Source organism: Lagopus leucura, unplaced genomic scaffold, assembly GCF_019238085.1.
Source record: "Lagopus leucura isolate 7727_CA_CO unplaced genomic scaffold, USGS_WTPT01 Super-Scaffold_100030, whole genome shotgun sequence".
Taxonomy (NCBI): Eukaryota; Metazoa; Chordata; class Aves; order Galliformes; family Phasianidae; genus Lagopus; species Lagopus leucura.
In genome coordinates this window covers 5,924,772-5,945,745 of record NW_024962281.1, presented here as the reverse complement: position 1 = coordinate 5,945,745, position 20,974 = coordinate 5,924,772, and the positions used below count along the sequence as shown (strand labels likewise).

The 20,974-nt window shown below is 42.4% G+C and overlaps 2 protein-coding genes across 9 annotated transcripts; one reads left to right on the top strand and one right to left on the bottom strand.

Moving 5' to 3' along the window:
• Positions 1–388: 388 nt before the first annotated feature.
• On the bottom strand, positions 389–10,341 carry MFAP3 (microfibril associated protein 3). 6 transcript variants are annotated; one of them, XR_006180920.1, is made up of 4 exons: positions 10,282–10,341; positions 5,692–6,153; positions 2,764–4,348; positions 389–1,176 (listed from the first exon to the last, which is right to left on the bottom strand). XR_006180920.1 is itself a non-coding variant. In XM_042881534.1 (3 exons), the coding sequence occupies exons 2-3, from the start codon at positions 5,969–5,971 to the stop codon at positions 3,603–3,605; spliced, it is 1,026 nt and encodes a 341-aa protein (XP_042737468.1). In that variant the 5' UTR covers positions 5,972–6,153; positions 10,282–10,341; the 3' UTR covers positions 389–3,602. The 6 variants fall into 6 exon arrangements, 4 of the variants coding, with proteins under 4 accessions (XP_042737468.1, XP_042737469.1, XP_042737470.1 ...); XR_006180921.1 differs by having other exon boundaries at positions 3,483–4,348; XM_042881534.1 differs by having other exon boundaries at positions 389–4,348.
• FAM114A2 (family with sequence similarity 114 member A2) lies at positions 10,131–19,876 on the top strand. 3 transcript variants are annotated; one of them, XM_042881532.1, is made up of 15 exons: positions 10,131–10,242; positions 10,908–11,037; positions 11,174–11,376; positions 11,562–11,658; positions 12,112–12,207; positions 12,486–12,598; positions 13,478–13,612; positions 13,775–13,933; positions 14,503–14,626; positions 15,618–15,697; positions 16,361–16,489; positions 16,701–16,840; positions 17,615–17,687; positions 18,257–18,310; positions 19,056–19,876. In XM_042881532.1, exons 3-15 carry the CDS (start codon positions 11,179–11,181, stop codon positions 19,155–19,157), a joined length of 1,500 nt encoding a protein of 499 aa, XP_042737466.1. In that variant the 5' UTR covers positions 10,131–10,242; positions 10,908–11,037; positions 11,174–11,178; the 3' UTR covers positions 19,158–19,876. The 3 variants fall into 3 exon arrangements, with proteins under 3 accessions (XP_042737466.1, XP_042737467.1, XP_042737465.1); XM_042881533.1 differs by lacking the exon at positions 10,131–10,242 and adding an exon at positions 10,340–10,439 and having other exon boundaries at positions 11,177–11,376; XM_042881531.1 differs by lacking the exon at positions 10,131–10,242 and adding an exon at positions 10,340–10,439.
• Positions 19,877–20,974: the final 1,098 nt, after the last annotated feature.

The following is a 20,974-nucleotide window of genomic DNA, read 5'->3' as shown; positions in this document are numbered from 1 at the left end:
AAATACACCATCTTTTGAGCAACATTAAAAAAACATAGAACTATACAATGATGTAGAAGAGGTAAGAGCAGAAAATAAATGCTTGTGGTTGAGGGTCTCTGCTCTTCACAATCACCTTTTTCCCCTGAAAAAGTGAAACTGAGGGATGCACGGGCCTTGCTGGAGACATGTCGGGTCTGTAAGCATTTGTATGTGCAGCTGGCAACCACACAGAGCTGCTGGGGACTCTGAGACACAGAAAACATCAATCCCAAAGGCATCGGAGCAGAAGCTGTCTATCAGATGACAGAGTGTCCTGGCACTCTGGTATCAGAGTGGCTACCAGCATTCAACCTCCCACTGCCTGCTGCTCATCTCCCCCCCAGTGATAAAAAAGTAACCCCAAAGAGAACAAAGCTTTCGTTTTTCATTTATTTTGCAAATCTACCAATTCATTTTATGAAAGTATGAAATCCTATGCAGTTACATTAAACAGTGACGTTACAATCCAAGTAATACAAATAACCACTACAAAGTTATTTTTAGGTACTCTCGGGTAATGAGTCGATTTTATGTTATTTTAAATAAAAAGCAGTTATAAAGAAGAGATAAAATAGCTTTGAGATTGTCGAAGAATTCAGTTTAAACCAAGGAAACCACTGTAGAATCTCCCTGACCTATGAAACGTTAGACACACTGTCACTTATACAATCTTTCAATGTTAATTTTCAGTTAGTCACATCAAACAGACCTACATGCACACAGCTAGTCAATGTAAGAAGAGTTCACAAGTTGTTTGAAACCAGTGTCAGGTTTCCTTCTCTGAAATCACATCTACTGCATAACACCACCATCCTCCTTGCTTTCAGAGGCACAAAAAACCCTGCAATATTGTTTGCAAAATACACTGAGGCTCCTAATCTGCTCTAATTGAATTCAGTGGAGGTAGGATCAGTTCCTACATTTAATAAGTGTCACTGATTTACTGAAATTCTTGCAATACAGCTTCCTTCCCAGGGATGGAATTAATTTGGGAAACAAAACGCTGCAATAATTCAGGAAAACACTTGGCTTTATTATCCAGCAATTGACACGGCAATTGCATTTCTGAGGACCTGGATGTAGGATTCTTTCCTCTCCACCAGAAATGGGGACACATGGCGACAGCGCGTAACGGCGTTCAGTGAGAACTTGGAGCTATGGAAATAAAGAATAAAAATCAGAGAACAGATTGAGTTAATCCCGAAACTCCTCTCCTGACGCCCATCTGATGCACTTCCAGGATCATCCTGCTGCCTGCAAGCTGCTGCTTCTGACGAGACATCTGTCAATCACAACTGCATAACTGCTTCCACAGAAGCAATTAAACGGAGCTTTGATTTCGTAGCTGCGTCTCTACACTGCGTATAGGGGAAGGGGAAATGTCAAAGATGTTACTGCCACAAGGAATGCAAGAGCTTCACAGAAGCAAGGAGAGCTGTTTTGTGAAAACTGGCAGGAGCAGCTACAACGCCAAGGGCCTCAACAGAGATTAAAGAGACGACCCTCTCCTGTGGCCATCAGCTTTCAGGCAGGACAAAGTGGTACAAACCCCCAGATCTGTGCTCAGGCAATAGATCTGCAGAGCTCACTGTAAGACAGAAATGAAGCCAGCAGCATCTTGGCAGGGCTTCTAGAACCAGCCCTTTATTCACAAGAGTTTAACACTGATCACCAAAAACTTTTTTAAAAATCAGACAGGTTACACAAAACCACACAAATTTCTCACCTAGACATAAAGTGCCACCAAACCATGGAAACTAACAAGAAGTTACTGCAGAGGGCAGTATCTATCGTGTCTATAGCAAGCTTTCCTCCCCTGAAGCAGATGTTTGCTACAGTCTTGGCAAAGGTACCAAGTTGGTCAGAGCACTACTGCGACTAAGGCTAGCAGTGTTCATTCCCACCAAAAAACACAGCTCTTACCCAATATACCAAAGCCAAGTAGGCTGCATTTACTGGTGGCTGTTAGCAGAACTTTCCCCAGGAGGTATTTTAAAACAGTAATAGATGCTTCACTTTCCCATCATTTGATATGATGTGATAAATGTAATTTGCTCAGACCCTTTGTTAGGAGGATGCACTACAACAGAAAGCTCCACCCTGTTATTACCACTGTGCCTGCTTACTCATGTAAATGTAGAGTCAAATCCTCTTAAGAATCCTGAACAGCCTTCCAGAATCACTTGTTCAACTGACATTTTTGTAATAATAAGGAAAAGAAAAAAGAGTTGTGGGAAATTAAATGGTGCTCCTGTTGCCAAGTTGTTTAAATTATATGGCAGAATGGTTCCAGTAGTTGTAAAAAATTAATTTGTGGAGTTTTTACAACCCTTACATCTACTGAATCTCGATAGGATATCTAATGCTATTTAAGTGATACAACTTATAAATGCTAGAGAGAAAAAAAATCAGCACCAACGTGTGAAAGAAAATACTTGATTCTTGTCTGCCTGTGGCTTCCATGAGGCCACAGCTCCAGAGCTGAGGAAGGAAGCCGTGCAGGAGATCCTTGATGCAGCACGTACATGTGTAGGTATGGATGTCAGCTGCCTTTCCTCTTCAGCAGATGGGAGAGGGCAGCACTCTCAACCACTCTGCTCTGGAAACGGGCTGGCAAGCAGCTCAGCCAGCCCCTCTGCTAAGCCCTCTCTCCCACTGCTTTCTGAAAGCAGTAGCCAGAGTAAAGTCAGTGGCATTGCTTTTTCCCCTCCATTATTACACTGAAATAACTGCCTGAGATACCTTAACTGTAGACAAATTTCCCTTTAAGTTACGCCTCTGGACGATCACTGTCATTCTTTTCTCACAACAACGTCAAATGCAACATGAAACTTTGGGTTCTCTATAGCGAGTGAAATCAGCAGAGCCAAAAGACAGTTCCAGTGGTACCACCGACTGCTCCACTCTGCAAGACAGAACCAGGGTAAGGCAGGTGGCAATCAGCACCAAGCTTAAGTGACAAGGTTTGTAGCAATTTGCTTTCCACACGCTCGAGTACAGATGCAGATGCACAGAAAGCAGAGATCCCCTGGTTGTTCTCTAAGCTGCCACAGCATTTTAATTCAGCAGCAGATCTCGGTGCAATTATTTTTCTAAACACAGTACATTTTGATAGCAACACAGAACCACGTTACGCAAAACTCAATTCATTGGGGTAACAACATTGGCTTTAAGGAATTCTGCTTCCACTTTGTGAAGGAAGAACAGGCCTACGAAGCAAAAGATCTTACTGCATCTTGTTCTGCTCAGCTTGGCTACTTCTAACACAGAAGTATCAGAGGGTACCAAGGAGCTGATGAAAGAATTACTGTTTTGTATATACTTGAAGTAAAACAAGTTGCTTCAAAAAGAAAATCCACTGAACAACAATTCAAACACCCTTCTCTTACGGATCTGAAACTGTTAGACCAACACAGCGAAACACTGAGGAGAAATACAGACATCAGCAGTAGTTCTGGCACCTTGCAATTTGGAAAAAAAAACAGCTCTTGTGCACAGGGGATGAGGCAGCTTGTTTGCACACCCCTTTCTCACGTTATCCCAGAGACACCCGTGCTCCTGTACAACAGATGTGGCTGGGTTCAGCAGGTGCCCTCCTCAGAAGGAGCAAACTGGCAGCTGTCATGAGAAACGGAGTCAATGCTCTGTGCTTCTGCCTGCGGGTGGATGGACACCTGAACAGCTATTTCTTGGCCCTGCTCATTCACAGACCCATCGTCAGAATCCGCGGCCGGCGAATCGCTGCGCTTGATCTCCGGGTTGATGGGGTACATTGCAGCTTGGGTACCGCAGGCTTGGGGTTGTTTTTCTGCCTCGCCGACTTCATCGGGATCATCGACTCGCACAGCCTCAAAGATCTCTTCCATGAACGCCCTGCAATTAAGGATCAGCGGCGGAAGGGGAATGCTTCTGGCAAGCTCTTCGATGTACCGAGCAAACTCCATGGTCTTAAACTGAGTGACTTTGGCCAGCTCTAACGTTTTGGCAGATGTAATGATGGGGATACGCTTGGCTATCTCAAAAGCTTTCTGAAGCTTCTCGGCCCCTTCCGTCCTGAAGAACTCATTGATAGCCTTCTCTGTTTTGCGGAGGTGGCTGCTCATCATGCACAGACGAGTTATGTTTAAAATGAGCGTGATGGCAAAGGCAACGAGGCACACAATCATGTAGTAAATGCTCATGTCTCCCGAGGTGAAGGTGACTCTCAGGGTGACGGTGGAATACGCTGTGTTGTTACCATGAACAGCTGCACACGTGTATCGTCCCCGGTCAGCAAAGTTGACCTTTGTGATGTTAAGGAAATTACCAGCAATCCTCCACCGTCCACCTGGAGGTTTGGAAGAAATAAAGTGAGCTAACGAAACACAAACAACCAGGTAAGCTAGAGACATGCTGCTGCTTGCTCCACAAGCTTTACAGTAAGCCCTGTGTTTCTAGCATAACACAGTAGGACAAGAATTAAATTTTCCTTTTTATGCTTGTGACAAAGCTCTAACTCAGTTAGCCATCCTACTGCTTAATGGTAAATTACTTTGTGCACTTGCTACTCTGGTTCTTCTGTTTTCTCTCACCTATATTTTTTTGAGTGCTTTTGCATCACTAGTTCTATCTGACAGGGAACCTAATTCTTAAATAGAACTTCTCACTGTCATTCACTATGTGGAAGGACTGTCTTCTATAGAATCTAATATTCCATATGTTCTGAGTCAAAAGTCAAGTGACCCATGAAAAAGATCGCAGTCTAAATGGCTCAGCTGGCAAAAGGACCCAGAATTTTCTTCAGACACAGCTTTCTGCTGAGCATGCAGTGCTGATACACAAACCTTATGTAAAAAGAAATCAATAGAAGAAGCTTTATGCAGTATTTCCTACGGGTTTATAACTTGGGGTAGAAATTGTTTTCATAACTCATTCTTCTAATTAGTCTACTCTGAACTAATTTCCAGATGGCTCTGTAACTACAAAGAGGTTACTGAATACTTAAAGCAGTACAACGGCCTCTGAGAAGATCCTATCAATTAGCTCAATGACCTTCATTAATACTAATAGAGGATACCACACAGATCTGCAAAAGCCTTTTTTAGAATTAATTTTAAAAATTGGAGGGACAGAACTACAAGAGCCAGTAGGAAACTCTTTCTCTCTCTGTAGGAAAGGGTTACATAGCATCCATTTCAACCCTGGCCATTACAAGCTGTGTTGGTTTCCACAATCTCAGTGGTGCATAAACCAGAAAATAAATGTAATCAGTTACCTCGTGCTTTATAAAATCCTGTAACAAAATTAAAGCAAGGCTTGACAGCTTGAAAAGGTCATAATTTTGGAGACTTGTATTTAATTTGTGTGTTTGAAAAGATGTAATATGAACCAGAGCAATAATAACATCAGTTACAATCTGGTAGGATATACACTCAGTTCTTGTGTACTGCACGTTGTGATGGTTCTTGAGCGAAATGACAGAAGGGCATTATGGCAGGATGGGTGGGCTAGGACTTCAGAACTTGGGTACAAAGCCTGATCCACCACATGCCAGAGCTTTGTCTTGTTCTCTCCTATTTCCCCAACTGTAAAAAGGGGAGGATAGGAAGAGAAAACAATAAAGTTCCAGAGACTTTCATGTACTGTATAAAAGCAGAACGCCCAAGGATATAAAACAGCAGAAAAGCTCACCTTCATCTTTCTGTTGAAGCAGGTGTCCTTTGGAGTTATACCAAAGAATATATTCATATTGGCTGATGTTCACTTTACATTCAATTAAAATACTGGTTCCCTCTTTGGCTATGATATCATGGTGTGCTGGGGAACTTGCTAAAGCTTGAGGCACTGGATGAAGTGATGCATTGAAAGACTCAAAAGCAAGTGTCCCATTAGAAGCTACATTTTCCAGTGTAAGTCCAATCGAAAGATCAGCACTAACAGTCAAAATTAACAGGCAATAGCTGAGCTTCATGGAAAGTTAAGAGAAAAATGCTTTTTCATTTAATTTGGAGAAATGAGGTCACAAGATATTAAATTGTCTGTACGGATCTGAGAGAGAGAGGAGGTTCTTAATTTGTTCACTGGTAGAAAACGTCTTGGATCCAAATGCACTTTCAAGACCATCAATATTGTGAGAGGAAACTGGAAATCCAACTGAAAAAAAAAACACGATTAAGTTTATTAATGGCAGCATGCTCATGGTGTATTCAAATTTCATTCCCAGTAAACAGATTTCCAGCAGCATAATATAAACTGCCAGCCAAGCAGTTCCAAATCAGAGCTTTGCTCAGAACACAGTAATGAAATGAGAGTAAGATGGCATCAGCACAACCTTCAGTCCTCCACACATTCTTCCTCCCATCCAAGTAAGTAATATCGGGAACAATAATCAATAAGAGAAACGTGGCTTTAAAAGAAGAAAAAATTGTACAGCCTACTCAAACTGCATTAAGTACCTTCAGGATCAGAAAGTGGATCCTGCATTTGTTAACAGCAAAAAAAAAGAAGTGCTTTCTTAATAGAGGAAGAAAAGCAAGAGAGGAAATAATTTCTGCCTTCCTCCACACCGCCATCAAAGTCCCTTCACATCCTGTTTTTTCAGTGCTGGCTTTTCCTTTAGCATCGAGGAATAAAAGCACTCACACATTTGATTTTTAGCACTTGCACATTTACTTACTTGATTTTAAGGTAAAATCAATGTTATGTGTCTAAATACCAGATAACACGCTCCTCGTTTCTTGTGCAGGGGGAATTACTGTGGCAGCTACCTACGAAGGGAGGAAGTCCCATTCTGAATAGCAGGACACCAATGTCTAAACACACTTCCCTTTTTTGGGCAACCTTTTTTGCTGCTGCAGCTGCATTCTGGTTTTTGCTGTTGTTGTACAGTAAACTCCTACTGAAAATCCTTTGCTTTATGCTGCTACACCTCAGCAGTCACACCTTGCTTATTATCCTCACCACACCAAACCCTGCCCTGTATTTCACAGCTGTTTGAAAAATTATTTTCTCTAGGGACAGAACTCTCCCTTGAGGTTTATGTGTGCACTAGATATTTGAAGGCATTAGAATGGAGAATTTAACTTGAGGTTCTCTGCACACAAAGCTTTTCTTTTCTAAAAGACAGAATAAAACCAAATTGTGACCAAATAAGATTACACCATTAATAGAAAATCTGTAATCAATTTTCCTGGAAGCCTGATTCATAAAGAAATTCTAATCCAATATGCATTCCCTGAGGTGATGATTCCATCTACACTGCTCCAGTGCCATAGAAAACTATTCACAAAGTACAGAAGCCACAGGCTAAAATGTTATCTTAAAAAATATCTGACTTCACCCCACTGACAGCATGACTTCAAATTCATCATCTTCTCTTCTAGCAATAACAAAGCAAGCAGAGTTGAATTTCATAAATATCACAATACAAAGGAGTAAGTTTTCTTAATAAATAATGCAGACAGTTCTTGTCCTTCCAGAACCGCTCGCTAACACAGCCTAAGGCAGACAGAATTCACATCACTTATGAAAAATAATTTGCTATAAATATGTATGGCTGATTGTACTAATTGTGTTTCCAGCAGAGACAAATTAAGCATATTCAGGAATGGGAAATTTTGCTGAATAGGAATTTGCCAGACTTGGAATTCTTTCAGTTAAAGATAACTTGTTGAAGGTCAAACCAGACTCTGGACCTGACGTCTGATGAGAAATGTGTATCTGACCCATTTCTGTTGCAGCTATTGCCAAATCATTTTCACAAAGGAGGCAAAAGAGACAGCTGTGTCCAACTCTCCTTCAAGCTTGACTGACCAACTCACCCACTGAATCCTGCAATGGAAACGAGAATCCAGGCCCCTCTGCTTGTTCCTTGCAAACAGCAATCCCTTCACCTGACCTCTTTTTCTCCTTTCCTTTCTCTGCTGCTCCTCTTGCCTGTTCATTTAAGATGAGACCAGCACCGAGAACTGCTGCACCACCGTGCTGAAGAGTATACTTTACCACAGCTAAACAGCTAAGAAAAAGAATACCAAGCCTTCTTTCACACATATTTTCCACCAGTTAGACTTTGGGGGAAGTGTTACTGACTTGTGTTGCCTCTGGAGAATGGCATCCCAGCCACAGACTGCACAGGTCTGAAAACACACCACCAAGACTGCTGCTGACCAACCACCACCCTTCTGTTTGAAGGAGGGGTTTTTAACCTTTCTCTTTTTTCAGACCTCTGGCGTTTTCAGAGTTTCTGAGCACTCAGAAAGCCCAAATAAGCCCACAGCAGACTGGCTTATTTGGGTAACCTCGCGTAGGTTCCTTACATGCAGGCAGTGGGCTGTGAGTGCTCTGTGGATGGCCGACATCTGGCCTGACTTAGCAAGATTTGCTGCAGCTCCAGCTGTTGATAGAGACAAAGTGAATGCAAACTCCGTCCCTCATTATTGAATCAAACATGGTACAGCTTCCAGTCTTTCAAAACTATAATCTCCCAACTAATAATGTTTCAGATTTATTAGAGAACAATTCCAGCACCTCCTGTACTCGGCCTGTGTTATTTTTGCCATTTTAAATTATTTAATTTAAATTATTAGATTTCCAAATGTCTGCGACATTCCTTCCAAAACGACATTAGAAACCTCAGTCAATTATTTAACAGAAGAAATACTGAGCAACATTTTCCCTCATAAGAATAAGATAATTATCTTCAGTAATTGCATATGTTCTCCGCTATGTCTGCACTGAGCTTGCATAATGTATAAAACACTGGTGATGGGTCATTGAATTTTACTATTAAACTCCTCGAGGTCTGATTTATTCTAAATTGTTTGTCACATTTCACTTTTGGAAAACCCATTATTGTTAAGCAGACAACGATCTCTCATTGCTGAATGCTGGGAAAAAAATAAAATGATTTCTGAAATCCGTATTCTTCAGCCATCACATTCATGCAAAACAGCTGCTGGAGCTGATAAAGGATCCAAAAAGGATAAAGCTTGAGCAGTGCCAACGTTACAATGCTTCAAGACAGCATTAAACCTAAGCAAGATGAAATGTGCAGAATAGAAACTGGCTATTTTACAATGAAACCTGGAGCTGAGCTCAACATATTGAACCTTCAGGAGACTCGAAGTTGTAACAACAAATAGCAGTGAAAGGATAAAAATCCATGATGCGTACGCTTATATGAGTCATCTTTGGCACTTATCCTGAAAAAATGTTTGTGTTTAACTTACAGTACTCTAAGTAGTCCCACTGAGGTCAGTGGAAATATTGAGAGTACTTAACATTACACACATTTATAAAGCATTGCAAGATTGGGACCCAAGAGGTTGAAAGTTATATGGCTTTGCATTCACTGATCATAACATCATCTCACACATGGAGAAATGCAAAGCAATAAACCGAGATACACCTCACAGCCTGCTCCATCCTCCCACCGCCCCTGGCAAACATTGTGGGAGTGTATTTTGGCTTTATGATGGTTTCCAAACAAGTTAACTGGCGACAACATGCACCAAATGGTGCTCACTGATGACTTCTGCAGGAAGTCTGCATCCTGACTGCAGCTCGGGCTGAAGTGCAGAGGGTGTGGGTGTCCCGTGTGGCCCCCTTCAGATCTGAGGGAAGCATCTGACACAGAGCTGAAGGTGTGAACTGCGTGACTGGGGCAAAGCAGAATCACAGAATGGGTTGAGCTGGGAGGGAACTTTAAAGACCGTCTGGTCTGACTCCACTGCAGTGCGCAGAGACACCTACAGCTCAATCAGATGTGATGGAGTGAAGCTCCAAGGAAAAGCAATGGGCACAGGAAACCCGGGGAGCTCGGGCCCTCGATGCCTGGCAGGATGGGGAGAGATGGGAGAAGTGCTGCAGGGAAAGCCCACGATGGATTTGTGAGAACAAGTGTGTTCCTGCTAATTGCTCAACACAATCAAGGGTACAAACTGGAAATGAATAGCTGAGTGTCCCCAGCCACGCACACACCGACAGCAGCACGACGGCCAGGCAGGCTGCTGGCTGAGTGAAGTCAGACCACGCGGGAATGACGTCAGGCGGGAATGACGTCAGGCGGGAATGACGTCAGGCGGGAATGACGTCACGCTACAAGCCGCCCTCCTCACCGCACCTCTACGCCGAAACACCGAGCTAAGGCCTGCGCCCCGACGTCTCACGGCAGCAGCTGCCTCACCGTTTTCCCCGCGTTCTGAGGTCGCAAAAGAAAACCTGACGTCACCGCGGAGCAGGGAGGTACGGCCCGACCCGAACGGACCCGATCCGAACCCTCACCTCAGACGCCGCCACCGGCCCAGCAACCCGGAAGTGCTTGCTCGGTCGCCCTTCCGGGTGTGCCTCACTTCCGGTGTCAGCCAGCTGGCGCCGCTCTGCACCTTCTCTCGATGGTGCGGTCCGCCCGCTGGGGGAGCGCGGCGTCGGAGGCCCGGCTGGTGAGGCAGGGGCTCCCGTGGGCCGCCTCGGTGCGGCTTTTGGGGGCGTTGCTGGGGGACCGCGGGGTGCGGAGTCCCGATGGACCCGGGGGGCTCCTTGGGCAGCGGGGAGATTGCGGGAGCACAGGGACCCGTGCGGACAGCGCTGTGCGGGTGCCCGCAGCCTGTGCTGTTGTGTCATCCGTCCCTGCGGGGTGCAGAGGCCGTGTCTCCCCGTCCGTTGTAACACACCCCGTGTTGTTTGAGCACCACGAAACAACTCAGCCCTAAATATAAAAGCAAACCAGCTGCTTGCCTCCCTCCCTGCCTGTTTTCTAATAGCTGTCCCCATTGGTATCCAACCCCTTCCAAAACAGCTGGTCCCAAACAATTATTTTACTTTATTATTTTATTTTATTTTATTTTATTATTTTTTGTGAATCAAGCCATGTATTTAATCACCTGCTGTGTGTTTTGTTTGCTTTTCAGAGCTGGCAGCGTTTCTTGCAGAGAAGGTGTGTTGGTGAGATAGGGCCACTTGTTCCTGTGGGACTTTAAGCTTCCAGGTGTGACATTTCTCCTGTAGAAGCTCCCTTAAAAACATAATCTGTTTGTGCAGGTACGTGTGGCAGCAAGATGGGATTTCTGCCAGAGGTCTGCTGAATTATTTAAAGCACAGGTGTGCTGCTTTTGAACTAATGTCACAGCATGAAAGCGAGAGGTTATTTTATCTGCTTTGCTTTCTGTGAATGCAGTAGTCATGTCTGAAGAAGACAATGGTGAAAATCTGAAAGAGGAAACCTCTTACGAGGACGAAAGTGAGCAGAAGGTGGAAGAACTTGGCAGCACTGAGAGCAATGAAGAGAAGGAACCTGTGCCTGTGACTCGGAAAAGACCTGAACCCAAAGCCCCAAGTCAGTCTGCTGACACAGAAAAGCCCACAGCTGAAACTTCCAAGGTGTGTGTTTGTGCTCAGTGTGAATGATGTGGCTTGAAGTTTCGTGTCTTTGTGCACAGAAAAATTCTGAAAATTCACATTGCTGTTCATTTGAAAAGAAAAAGCACTGTGAAAGTTACCCACCAGAGGCTGTGTGTGTTCTTCTTGTTACCTGAATTGCTCTCTTCTGCTTTTCTTCGATAAAGGTTTCAGAACCTCCTGCATCTCAGTCAGGATGGGGGTACTGGGGAAGCTGGGGGAAATCCCTTCTGTCAACTGCATCTGCTACTGTAGCTACTGTAGGTAAGTCTCTTTCTGGTATTTGATAAATATTTTAACCATGCCTCATGTTTCAGGAGCTTATGAGCTCTTTTTTTCTTGAGAATGAGGTTTCTGTTATAGACGCGAGTACTGGAAAATGTCAAGAAAATTCTTCAAGTAGTGGAAAAGCACGTGCCAAAAGGTACAGGGAGATTAAGGAGAGGAACTCAACCAAAACTACCAAGTTTTCGAGGTGTTTGAATAATTTGATGTTTTAAAACTTTGCAAGTTGATTTAAAACCTGAATGAAATCAGAATTAATTATGCTGGAAGGTTAAGAGTCTGGATAGCGGTATGTTTTAGTGTGGATTAAACTGTTTTGTACAGGAATAAGGCAGAATAGTAGGAAAACAATATACATATCTGATGCTGTCTCTGTTCTTATGAGGGATAAAATATACCACATGGATAAAGCACTGCTGCTGTCTTTTCTAGGTCAAGGTATTTCAAATGTCATAGAAAAAGCAGAAACAACCCTTGGGATCCCCAGTCCTAGTGAAATCTCTTCAGAGACCAGAGATGCTGCCAGAGGTCAGTTTTTATTGCGTAAGAACAGCACTGAAACAAATCTCAATACAATCAGCCCCCAAATGACAATCATGTTCTATCTCTCATGTTGGTGTAGATACCAAAGTGCTAAAAACAGCACGTTGTTTACTGGTGTTAGCTCTGGAAAGAGGACAGGAAAATAATCTCAGTTCTAACCCTGCTTCTGGCTGACGCATTTTGTTAGTTAATTTTCTGCACTCAGCAGCTGAAAGGATCTTTCTGTGGGAGTGAGGAAGCTGATTTTCTGCCTTCTAATGCAGGAAGTGAGAATCCCGATGTTAGCAGCGCAGATGCAGCTGGTGATGGCAGTTCCTTTCCTATTGCTGGAGCTTTTGGAGTTCTATCAACCATCTCTACTGCTGTTCAAAGCACAGTGAGTGAGTTGGGAAAGCAGGAGAAAATGAGTTTGAGAGCGTGGTCTGTAGCATCAAGAAACTTAATTTTGGCTTTTGTGAGATAATTAGTGAGAGAGTATGTCAGCCTTCAAACAGGCATTATCTGATGCCACGCTGGCAATTGATGTGCAAGTCATCTTTAGTTTTGTTTAGTTGTATATGAAGTGTTGATATATAACAAGCATGCATCACACAGTTCAAGGATGGGCATCCATTCCCATGCATGTCACCTCTGTGCTGTTATCTATGCTCCCTGCCTTCAGGGCATTCAGTCAAATGGAGAGTCAGACTCATTCCTGGAATATTTTCAGAGAATTGTCTAGATGTGAAACTCATTCTCCTCTTCAGAAACTCGTGAAACCAGCCCAAATTGCTTGGAAATCAGCTTGCTCCTGTGACCGTGAGAAATAGACTTCAAAGAGTCCAGTACCCTTAGAAACAGTGCCTCTGTGACCTGCTGTCTTGTCAATTTTTCCCATGAATCTGAAATAGCTGCAGATGTTCAAACCTTAAAAGCAAAAACAAGCAACTGAAGCCCACGTTTGTAGCATTTTCTGCTTGGAGTGTCAGAAACGAAATATCTCAGAGTGCTGAGAACCAGCTCCTTCACAGAATAATAATATTTTCTGTCAGATTCGTGTAGCTGATTGAGTGTTGTATTAAACTGTTGATTAATAGTGTATCATGGCATTTTCCCTGTCCTTACTCTATTTTTGATGACTTTTTTTAGCATTGAATTCTGGGGTGACAAGGACCAATTTGGCTTGCCTAGCACAACATGGCCTCAGTCTCATTTCTTCAGCTATATGGTCTTCTGTGACTTTTAAGCACTGACGATACCTAAATCTGTTTCACAGGGAAAAAGTGTTATTACTGGAGGTTTAGATGCCTTGGAATTCATTGGGAAAAAGACAATGGATGTGATAGCTGAGGGAGACCCTGGATTCAAAAAAACAAAGGGCCTGATGAACAGGACCTCTACGTTATCTCAGGTACGGCTGTTCCTTATCAACGTGTTGGTTTCTTATTGTTTTTTCTTCTTCTGAGATCCTGTCATTAAGCAGCCATCTCTTACTGTTGAACCTAAAGCTTTCTCCTACCCAATTCTGTATCTTCTGGTATTGAGCTGAGTCCTCTGCATTTCTTTTTTTCAGGTCTTACGAGAGGCAAAGGAGAAAGAAGAGCAGCAGACAGCTACTGAGGTTACCATGACTACAGAGAAGAAAGCCCATTATGGGTTACTGTTTGATGAGTTTCAGGGTCTTTCACATCTGGAGGCCTTAGAGATGCTTTCTAGAGAGTGTGAATCAAAGGTAATGGCCTTGAGCAATTTTCCTTCCATTTTTGAGTTCAGCTGAGGAGGAGAAAAAAAGAGCTGAGATGTATGTACATACATGCAAAATCAAGTGCTCAAAACTTGTTACTAAAGGATGATTGTACAACTTCACTTTGACTCCTGCATTATGATCTGCTGTTTTCCGTGGGAGCATTCTGTCCTGTCCTCAGCTCCCAGAGCCATTCTCTTTGCCTAACCAACCTCAGTTCCTGCATTTCTTCAACACCTTATCAAGAGGGTGCTTGTTTGCTAGAGGAGAGTAGTACTGCAGGCACAGCCAAGTGTTTCAGGGCAAGGAGAAGGGCTGGTCAGCATATGCATTCAGAAGTCATTCAGATTTTTATAAAGGAATTCTTTTAATAACTCGTAAGAATCTGTTGTTACCTAATTTGTCTTTCCTCTTCATGTAGGAAAACACCACTTTCTCATTAGTATTGATCTGTAATGTTTTTACATACAGTATAAATGAGATACTTCATCTTCCATCTTGTTTCTTTTTCTTTCTGGACTTATAACTCTACATTTGGCTGTTCTGCCCCTAACTAGGTGAAATTGGTTCTAAGTGCCCTCTCTGGAGAGGAGTTGGACACAGTGAAAGAGGAAATGGAGCAACTTAATGAAGCATTTTCTTTAGCTGAATTCTTTGAAGAAGAAGAGGAAGAAAAGAAAGGTAAAAATCCTACGTGAAAGTTTGGAAAGAGAAGCTGGTTCCAAATGAAATTCTCAATACAGAGTCAACTAGTCGTGAGAGTGCTAGCAATGGAAGTGAAGTTATTCTTCTGCTAGATGCTTAATTCTGAAGCCATCTGTGGCTAGGAGCATGACTGGTAGCAATGCCCTTCATCACTGGAAGGCTTCTGTGAATTAATTCTGTAGCAGAAATCACTCGATTCTTGCCAGAACAGGATTAGATTTACTTGACTTCTGGTCTGTTCTTACAGCTGACCTTGAGCCAATATTCGTAATACAAGGAGACACTGGGTTTCCCTGTTCATAAGGGAAAGACTTGGAATAGGTTGTCTAACCTAGGGGAGAGCAAATTTTTTTGTTTTTTAAAGGAGAGTTAGCCAGGGGACCAAAAGGCTTAGAGGTGTCTCCACACAGAGAAGCCATCTGATTCTTGAAGATTATGCAGGTATTAATGTAAATTTCTTGCATTTCTTTTACCTAAATGGTTCATCAGGGAGGGCTCACACCTGCACTTGCTAGCATTTAGCATTTAATGTATCTTCTATATTTCTGTGATGGATCTCACTGCCTCTCTCCCACTGTTAACATCTGCCCTGCCATATATAACTGGAGAACTGGAGGCTTTAAGCAATATTTCAGACTCTCCAAGGTAAAGCACAACTTAGTGCATTGTAAAATGCTGTGTTTATTTGATGTGTTATAGATTGCCTGCCTGTAAAAATTGAATTACCTTAGCTAAAGAACCAGGATTGAGAGAGCAAAAGCTAATCTTCTGGCACTAGTAACTCCACCTTTCCATAACTTACATTATAAATTATATTTAAAAAGCCAGATGTGATGCATCCTTGCCTGAGTTGATGATTAAGGAAGAACAGTCAAGAGACTTGTGCAAAACTAGTTGTGCGTTAAAGTCCTGCTTGTTTCCTATATCTATCCTTTCTGGGGATTCTTTAGCCTTCTCTTTCCTTTAGGAGATGAGGAGTTCACCAAGGAAGTAACAGAGCTGTTTTCAGAATTGCATATCTCCACAAAGCCAGATAAACTGATCATGGTGAGTTGTTTCTCTAAAAGCTGGAGAGATTTCTCATAAGACCTGCTTCTCAGTCTTGCTTTGCTTGTGAAAAGGCATGAAGACAAGCTGTGTTTTAGACACTTTAACAATTGGAGTTAAAAGAAATGGGTCTTTTCCTTTGACTTTATGAGGCATAATCATGTTCTGTAATATTTGTGGCTCTGAATCAGTGGGCACCAGTGGGTCGTTGCCCTATCACTGGGCAGTAATATCTGGTGGCAAAGAAAACTGAGCAGTAAGCTATCAGCCACTGTGGCAGCAGTGAAACCAGCCTACCATTGTGATTTGCAGCCCTCCTCTTGGCACGGATCAGTTGGTTTTACTATGTTCAGAAGCTGGTATGAAGAAGATACGCCTTTCTTGCCATTGTTTCATTACCTTTCAGATCCACCAAGTGGCAGCAGCATTCTGCAGACATGTTTTTGAAGCTCCTCAGTTAATCATGGCCCTGCTGGTAAATCCCAGCACCTGGTGTTAGGGAAATGAATGTCTTCTACTACATGCATGCAGCCGACCTACAAAGTTAAGAAGGCACAAGGATAGTTTATTGTGGTTGTTTGGTGTAGCTGTCTCCTTCCTGTAGGAAGATCTGTGTTTTGTGGTGTGCAGTGGGGCTTCATTTTAGTCATTATCATCATACAGGTGAGAACATCTGCTCATGAATGGATAGCACAGTTCAACAGCAGTCTTCCTAAAGAAGAAAAAGAGAGTGAAGAAAACCAGGAAGTAGAACCTGGAAGTGGTGACCATGATGTTAAAAAATCAGTAGAGGTAACTGACCCATGGAATAAGACAATATCTGATCACAGTGTTTATCTGGCAACTGAGTTACAGTTGTGATTAGTGGAACTAAGGGGTTTCTATTTCTGCACAGATTTGGGGATCTGAGAAGGCAGATAGTGCATTATATTATTTATTTGCTTTAAGCAACAAAGGCTGCTAGTTCTTGTATGATGTGGGAGGTTTTTTTCATCTCTTACAGGATATTCATGCATTTGCCATAAGAAGTCTGGCTGAACTGACAGCATACTCCATTGAAACCTTCCACAAAACCGCAGCTTTGTTTCTGCATGGTCAGAAACAGGAGGTGACTGCCACAGACAGAGCCAAGTCCCTTTCACAGTAAGTTTATCTCTTCATAAATGTGTAGCATGTAATAACCTATGATTAAACCGTTTAAGGCTGTTTTGCAATTCCAAGGGGTGCAGGGCTCTTGAATTCTGCTCTTGAATGGATGTTCAGTGCTAGAAGGTAGGGATGCCACCCATAGGGAAATTCAACTGTTTTTATCTAGCTTTTTTATTATTTATTGATAAGAAAGGAAACCCTGCTCAAAAGCTGTTACAGCCAAGAGAGATGTTTTCCCCAAACTTCTGCTAGTTAGTAAATAGAAATTTAAAATGTGACAAAAACAGCTGTATAAAAGTGATTTGTAAGTACCCTTCTGCTAGTCGTGTAGCTTGTTAGGTACATGGTACTGTGAAATTGCTGCACTAATTAACAGCCTGATCATACAAATAATGCATGGAGGATTTTTCTTTGCAGCACAGTCTAGTTGGTAAGGATATCAACTGCACAAGACTTTCTACTTCAGAAAATAGTACTCGTTAGTAATAAAGCAAATTAGTACTGTTCCTTTTTGAATTGCTGTGTCTATCTTTTAAAAGCTCTCTCACATTTTCAATTTTAATTACTTATTTTTTCACCGTTCTTTTCCCCCATTTCTTTGGGGAACTTTTGGATCTTCATAAACTGTTGAAATGCTGTGTACCAGTTTTGGTTTAATTTAACTTTATGTACGTGGAAACAAGGTATTTGTGTTTTACATGAATACTAAAAGAGGATTGTTCCTTGTAGACTGTATTTACTGTATAGCTTTCCACTCTTCTTCCACAGGGTGACGATGGTGCTGTGTAAGGAACTGTCATCTTTCTCCAAAGAGTTTACTACGTGCTTAACAATTGCAGGGGTAAGGATTGCATTACAGTTCTTAGGGATGAGATGTATTACTTGATTACAGCACAGCACTGGAATCCTCACCATAAAGCACTTGTTGTGCTTCCTCATTTATGCATTCAGGTTTTTGCTTTGTAGTCTGGTCTCCCAGATTACATTTTTGCAGACTGTGGCAGCTGAATGTATGCTGAGCTTTTGAATGCCACCAGAGGTGTTCAGCCTGGCACAGAGTGGTGGTGGGGGTTGGTGCTGACAATACTGATGAGACAGAAGGAAATGAGGTTCGTGATTCTGTTGTAGATATTGCAAAACATTTAGGTGTTACTGAAGATGGTATCCTTACATTCTGACTGCCTGCAGTTCATTTGAAGTTGTGTATCCATAGAGGGCCTGCAGCGAGTGTGTTCTTATCCTTGTTCTTATTTGCATGCTGCAGGGCAGATCCTCTGCACCTTGTGCCTTAGCTTTCATATTGTCAGGGGAGCAGTGGTGACTGTAACCTTACAGAGGGTTTAGCTTTATTTTGCTTGAAGTTATATGATAAAAATTTCAATAGAAATAATACATGTCTGGTCTCTGCAGGTCGAAGAGAAGGCAGATGTGCTTAATCCCTTAATCACTGGAGTGTTTTTGGAGGTCAGTTATGCTGAAGTTTAAAACTTTAAGCTAATACTCAAAAAATAGATACACTGTTTTTTTCCACCTCGCTGTCCTTATGCATGCAAAGTTCTGTAACATGTAGCCTGAGATTCTACTTAACTATCTGATAACTTACAGATTTTAGTAAATGCCTGTAGATCTTCACAGGACATGAATGTTAGTGAAGAGTGAGCATGGTTGGGCTGGTCCCAGCTGATAGCTATCATGGGTCAGAAGATGCAGAGTAGTTTGTTCAGATATCTGGATTTCTAGCACTTTTGTACAATGCTTGAATTCAAATCTTAGACAAGCACATAAATCAGCATGCAAGAGTCCCAGCATTTCCCAGCTGTTAAGTTGGTCCTCAGTGCTTGTAAACTTCAGAGGTGGGATGGGAAATGGATGTTTCTGTTGGTGTACTCTTCCTTCCTGATGCAGCATGCTTATGTTTCTCTTTGAAAGAAATGCTTTTTATCTATTACACAAAGTAGTATCCTGCCTTTAGATCACACTTGATCTTGTGTAGCAGCTTTTAAGCCAGTTGCTTTTTTGCTGAGTGACATGAAGCCCCTCAAAAACTTACATTAAATTGATTTCTAGAAGGAAGCTGTAGAGACCCAATAAGCAGTAGGGTTGTGTTTCCTATGTACATCAATCAATGCTGTTTGCAATGAGTATGAGGTTACTGAAGCTGACTGGTAGCACAATTATTCATGTGTCTTTTTTTTTCTTTTTTTTTTAGGCTTCAAACAGTGCTTCGTACATCCAAGATGCCTTCCAGCTCTTGCTGCCTGTACTGCAGCTCTCTCTTATTGAGGCTAGAACGGAACTATCCCAGCAATAAAAGCCCATCTAATTAAGACCTTCTTGACCTTCTCGCTTCGTATTTTCCATGCTGGAGACTGACGTAATGGCTGATATTAAAAAGGAAAAAGATGAACTGATCGCTGCTACTGCAAGAGCAATGATAAAGTGCAGTCTGACAATGACAGCTCTTACAGCTCATTGAGGGATGTGATTAGCATAGTTCAGGCTGGTGGAGGATGTGACAGACTTCAAGCTCAGACTGCTTCCCTGTTTCCATAGGCTTGGAGTGGGGTGTCTCTGCTGTATGTGTTAACAAGCTCTTTGGAGAAACTCTCTAAACTGTGGAGACAGTGCTGGAGAAAAGAGTAGCAGCTGGCAATTTAAGAGTTAGCTGAAGTCATAGTTGATTTTTAAGTCAGAGAGACATAACTAGGCTTCTGAGTGCTCAGCATTGGAGCTGAAATGGATACAAGATGCAAGAGAAGATAAAGATTTTTGATTATCACTCCTGATTATTTTTCAAGACTGGAAAGAATAGAACAGAGGGGGTTCCTTCTTGAGCCGTTGCTGCAGAAGAGAAGCCCCAGCTTCCTGAAGGTGTCTGCTAATGACTCAGGGATGTGGGACTGGGACTCACTAGGGTGCTGTTATTCTTGCAGAATGCTTGCCTCAGCACAAACTGGAAAAATGTTGATCTGGCCCTAAGAATGTGCGTACTTTACTTTATAGCAATAAATGAGAACTGGCTAGAAGGGATTGATTCTTGTTTGAGCAATCTAATGAGAGAATTGAGCCGTAAGATGCCCCTTTTTTAATGTTACTTGACATGTCAGCTGCAGACTGTTCAGACTCAGATACTGTTTTTTTTTCTAATTTATGTATAAAAATACTGTAATGTAATGCTCCTTCTTCTAAGATCTATTAAAGCAGGGGAAGAGGAAGCAATTTGGTTCTGTTAGCAGGAGTCCTAATTTGTCTCAGAAGCTGCTTCACGTATCATATCTGTTCCTTTGTGCTATGAAAGTTCCCTGCTTTGTTCCTTTTTACAATTTCTATCTTCTGAGCTTTCCCACTGGGAGGAAACAGCCTCTGTTGGAATCACAAGAGCAGAAATGCGCAGCTTAAATGGAACTTAAAGAAGTCCAGAATAGCAAACCAGAGGTGACTGAGTGTCACACCTGCCTCATTGGTAAGAGTGATGCTCAGATCTTATTTTTAAAATCGTCTGGGTTTTAGTAGGTCTTGCAGATTTCTGCAGTACTGAAGGCTTAGAGCAGTTTCTCTGCTCTATTGTGCAACAGAGAGATGTTCTTTGTGTTAGCATACCTCTCTGCTAATGCTGCTCTGGTTTTAAATGCATGGAAAAGCCCTTGCCTTAGTCCTGGTTAGGCTGATCAAATCAAAGTATTTTATTTTGCTTTTTAAAGAATGCTAGACTTGAAGGGAATGTGATTAGGAAAGAAGAACATCTGTGCTACAATAAATTACATACTTTTTCTTTACATTGATAGCATTTTTGGAAAAGGATTCGTTTTGGGAACGGTTTCAGGTGGCAAGGGGCACTAACAGAGCAGCAGGGAAGAGCTGTGCTGCCTTTTCTCATCCCCTGGCTGGTTTCTGGAGCAGGGCTGTGTGCTGCTGTGGGGCAGGGGCAGCTGGGGTCTCTCATGGCAGGGCACCCTTCCATAGCAAACAAGTCACTAAACACAGGCTGGGGTGTGAGAGCTCCCACATCTGAGCTCTAAATTACTGCATTGGCACAAAATGTCACCTTGGCTCCTGCCACAAAGCCAAGATTTACAGAAATGTCAGAAGAGGAAAAAATGATGATAACAGGGCTTTATGAAGCAGCAG

Excerpts from the sequence above, each read along its gene's own strand:
- MFAP3 (XM_042881534.1), bottom strand. The coding sequence starts at position 5,971 with ATGAAGCTCAGCTATTGCCTGTTAATTTTGACTGTTAGTGCTGATCTT. Across the intron at positions 4,349-5,691 it reads GCTTCAACAGAAAGATGAAG|GTGGACGGTGGAGGATTGCT; the intron begins GTGAGCTTTTCT and ends CCAAACCTCCAG.
- FAM114A2 (XM_042881532.1), top strand. The coding sequence starts at position 11,179 with ATGTCTGAAGAAGACAATGGTGAAAATCTGAAAGAGGAAACCTCTTAC. Across the intron at positions 13,613-13,774 it reads GGACCTCTACGTTATCTCAG|GTCTTACGAGAGGCAAAGGA; the intron begins GTACGGCTGTTC and ends TCTTTTTTTCAG. Across the intron at positions 13,934-14,502 it reads CTAGAGAGTGTGAATCAAAG|GTGAAATTGGTTCTAAGTGC; the intron begins GTAATGGCCTTG and ends GCCCCTAACTAG.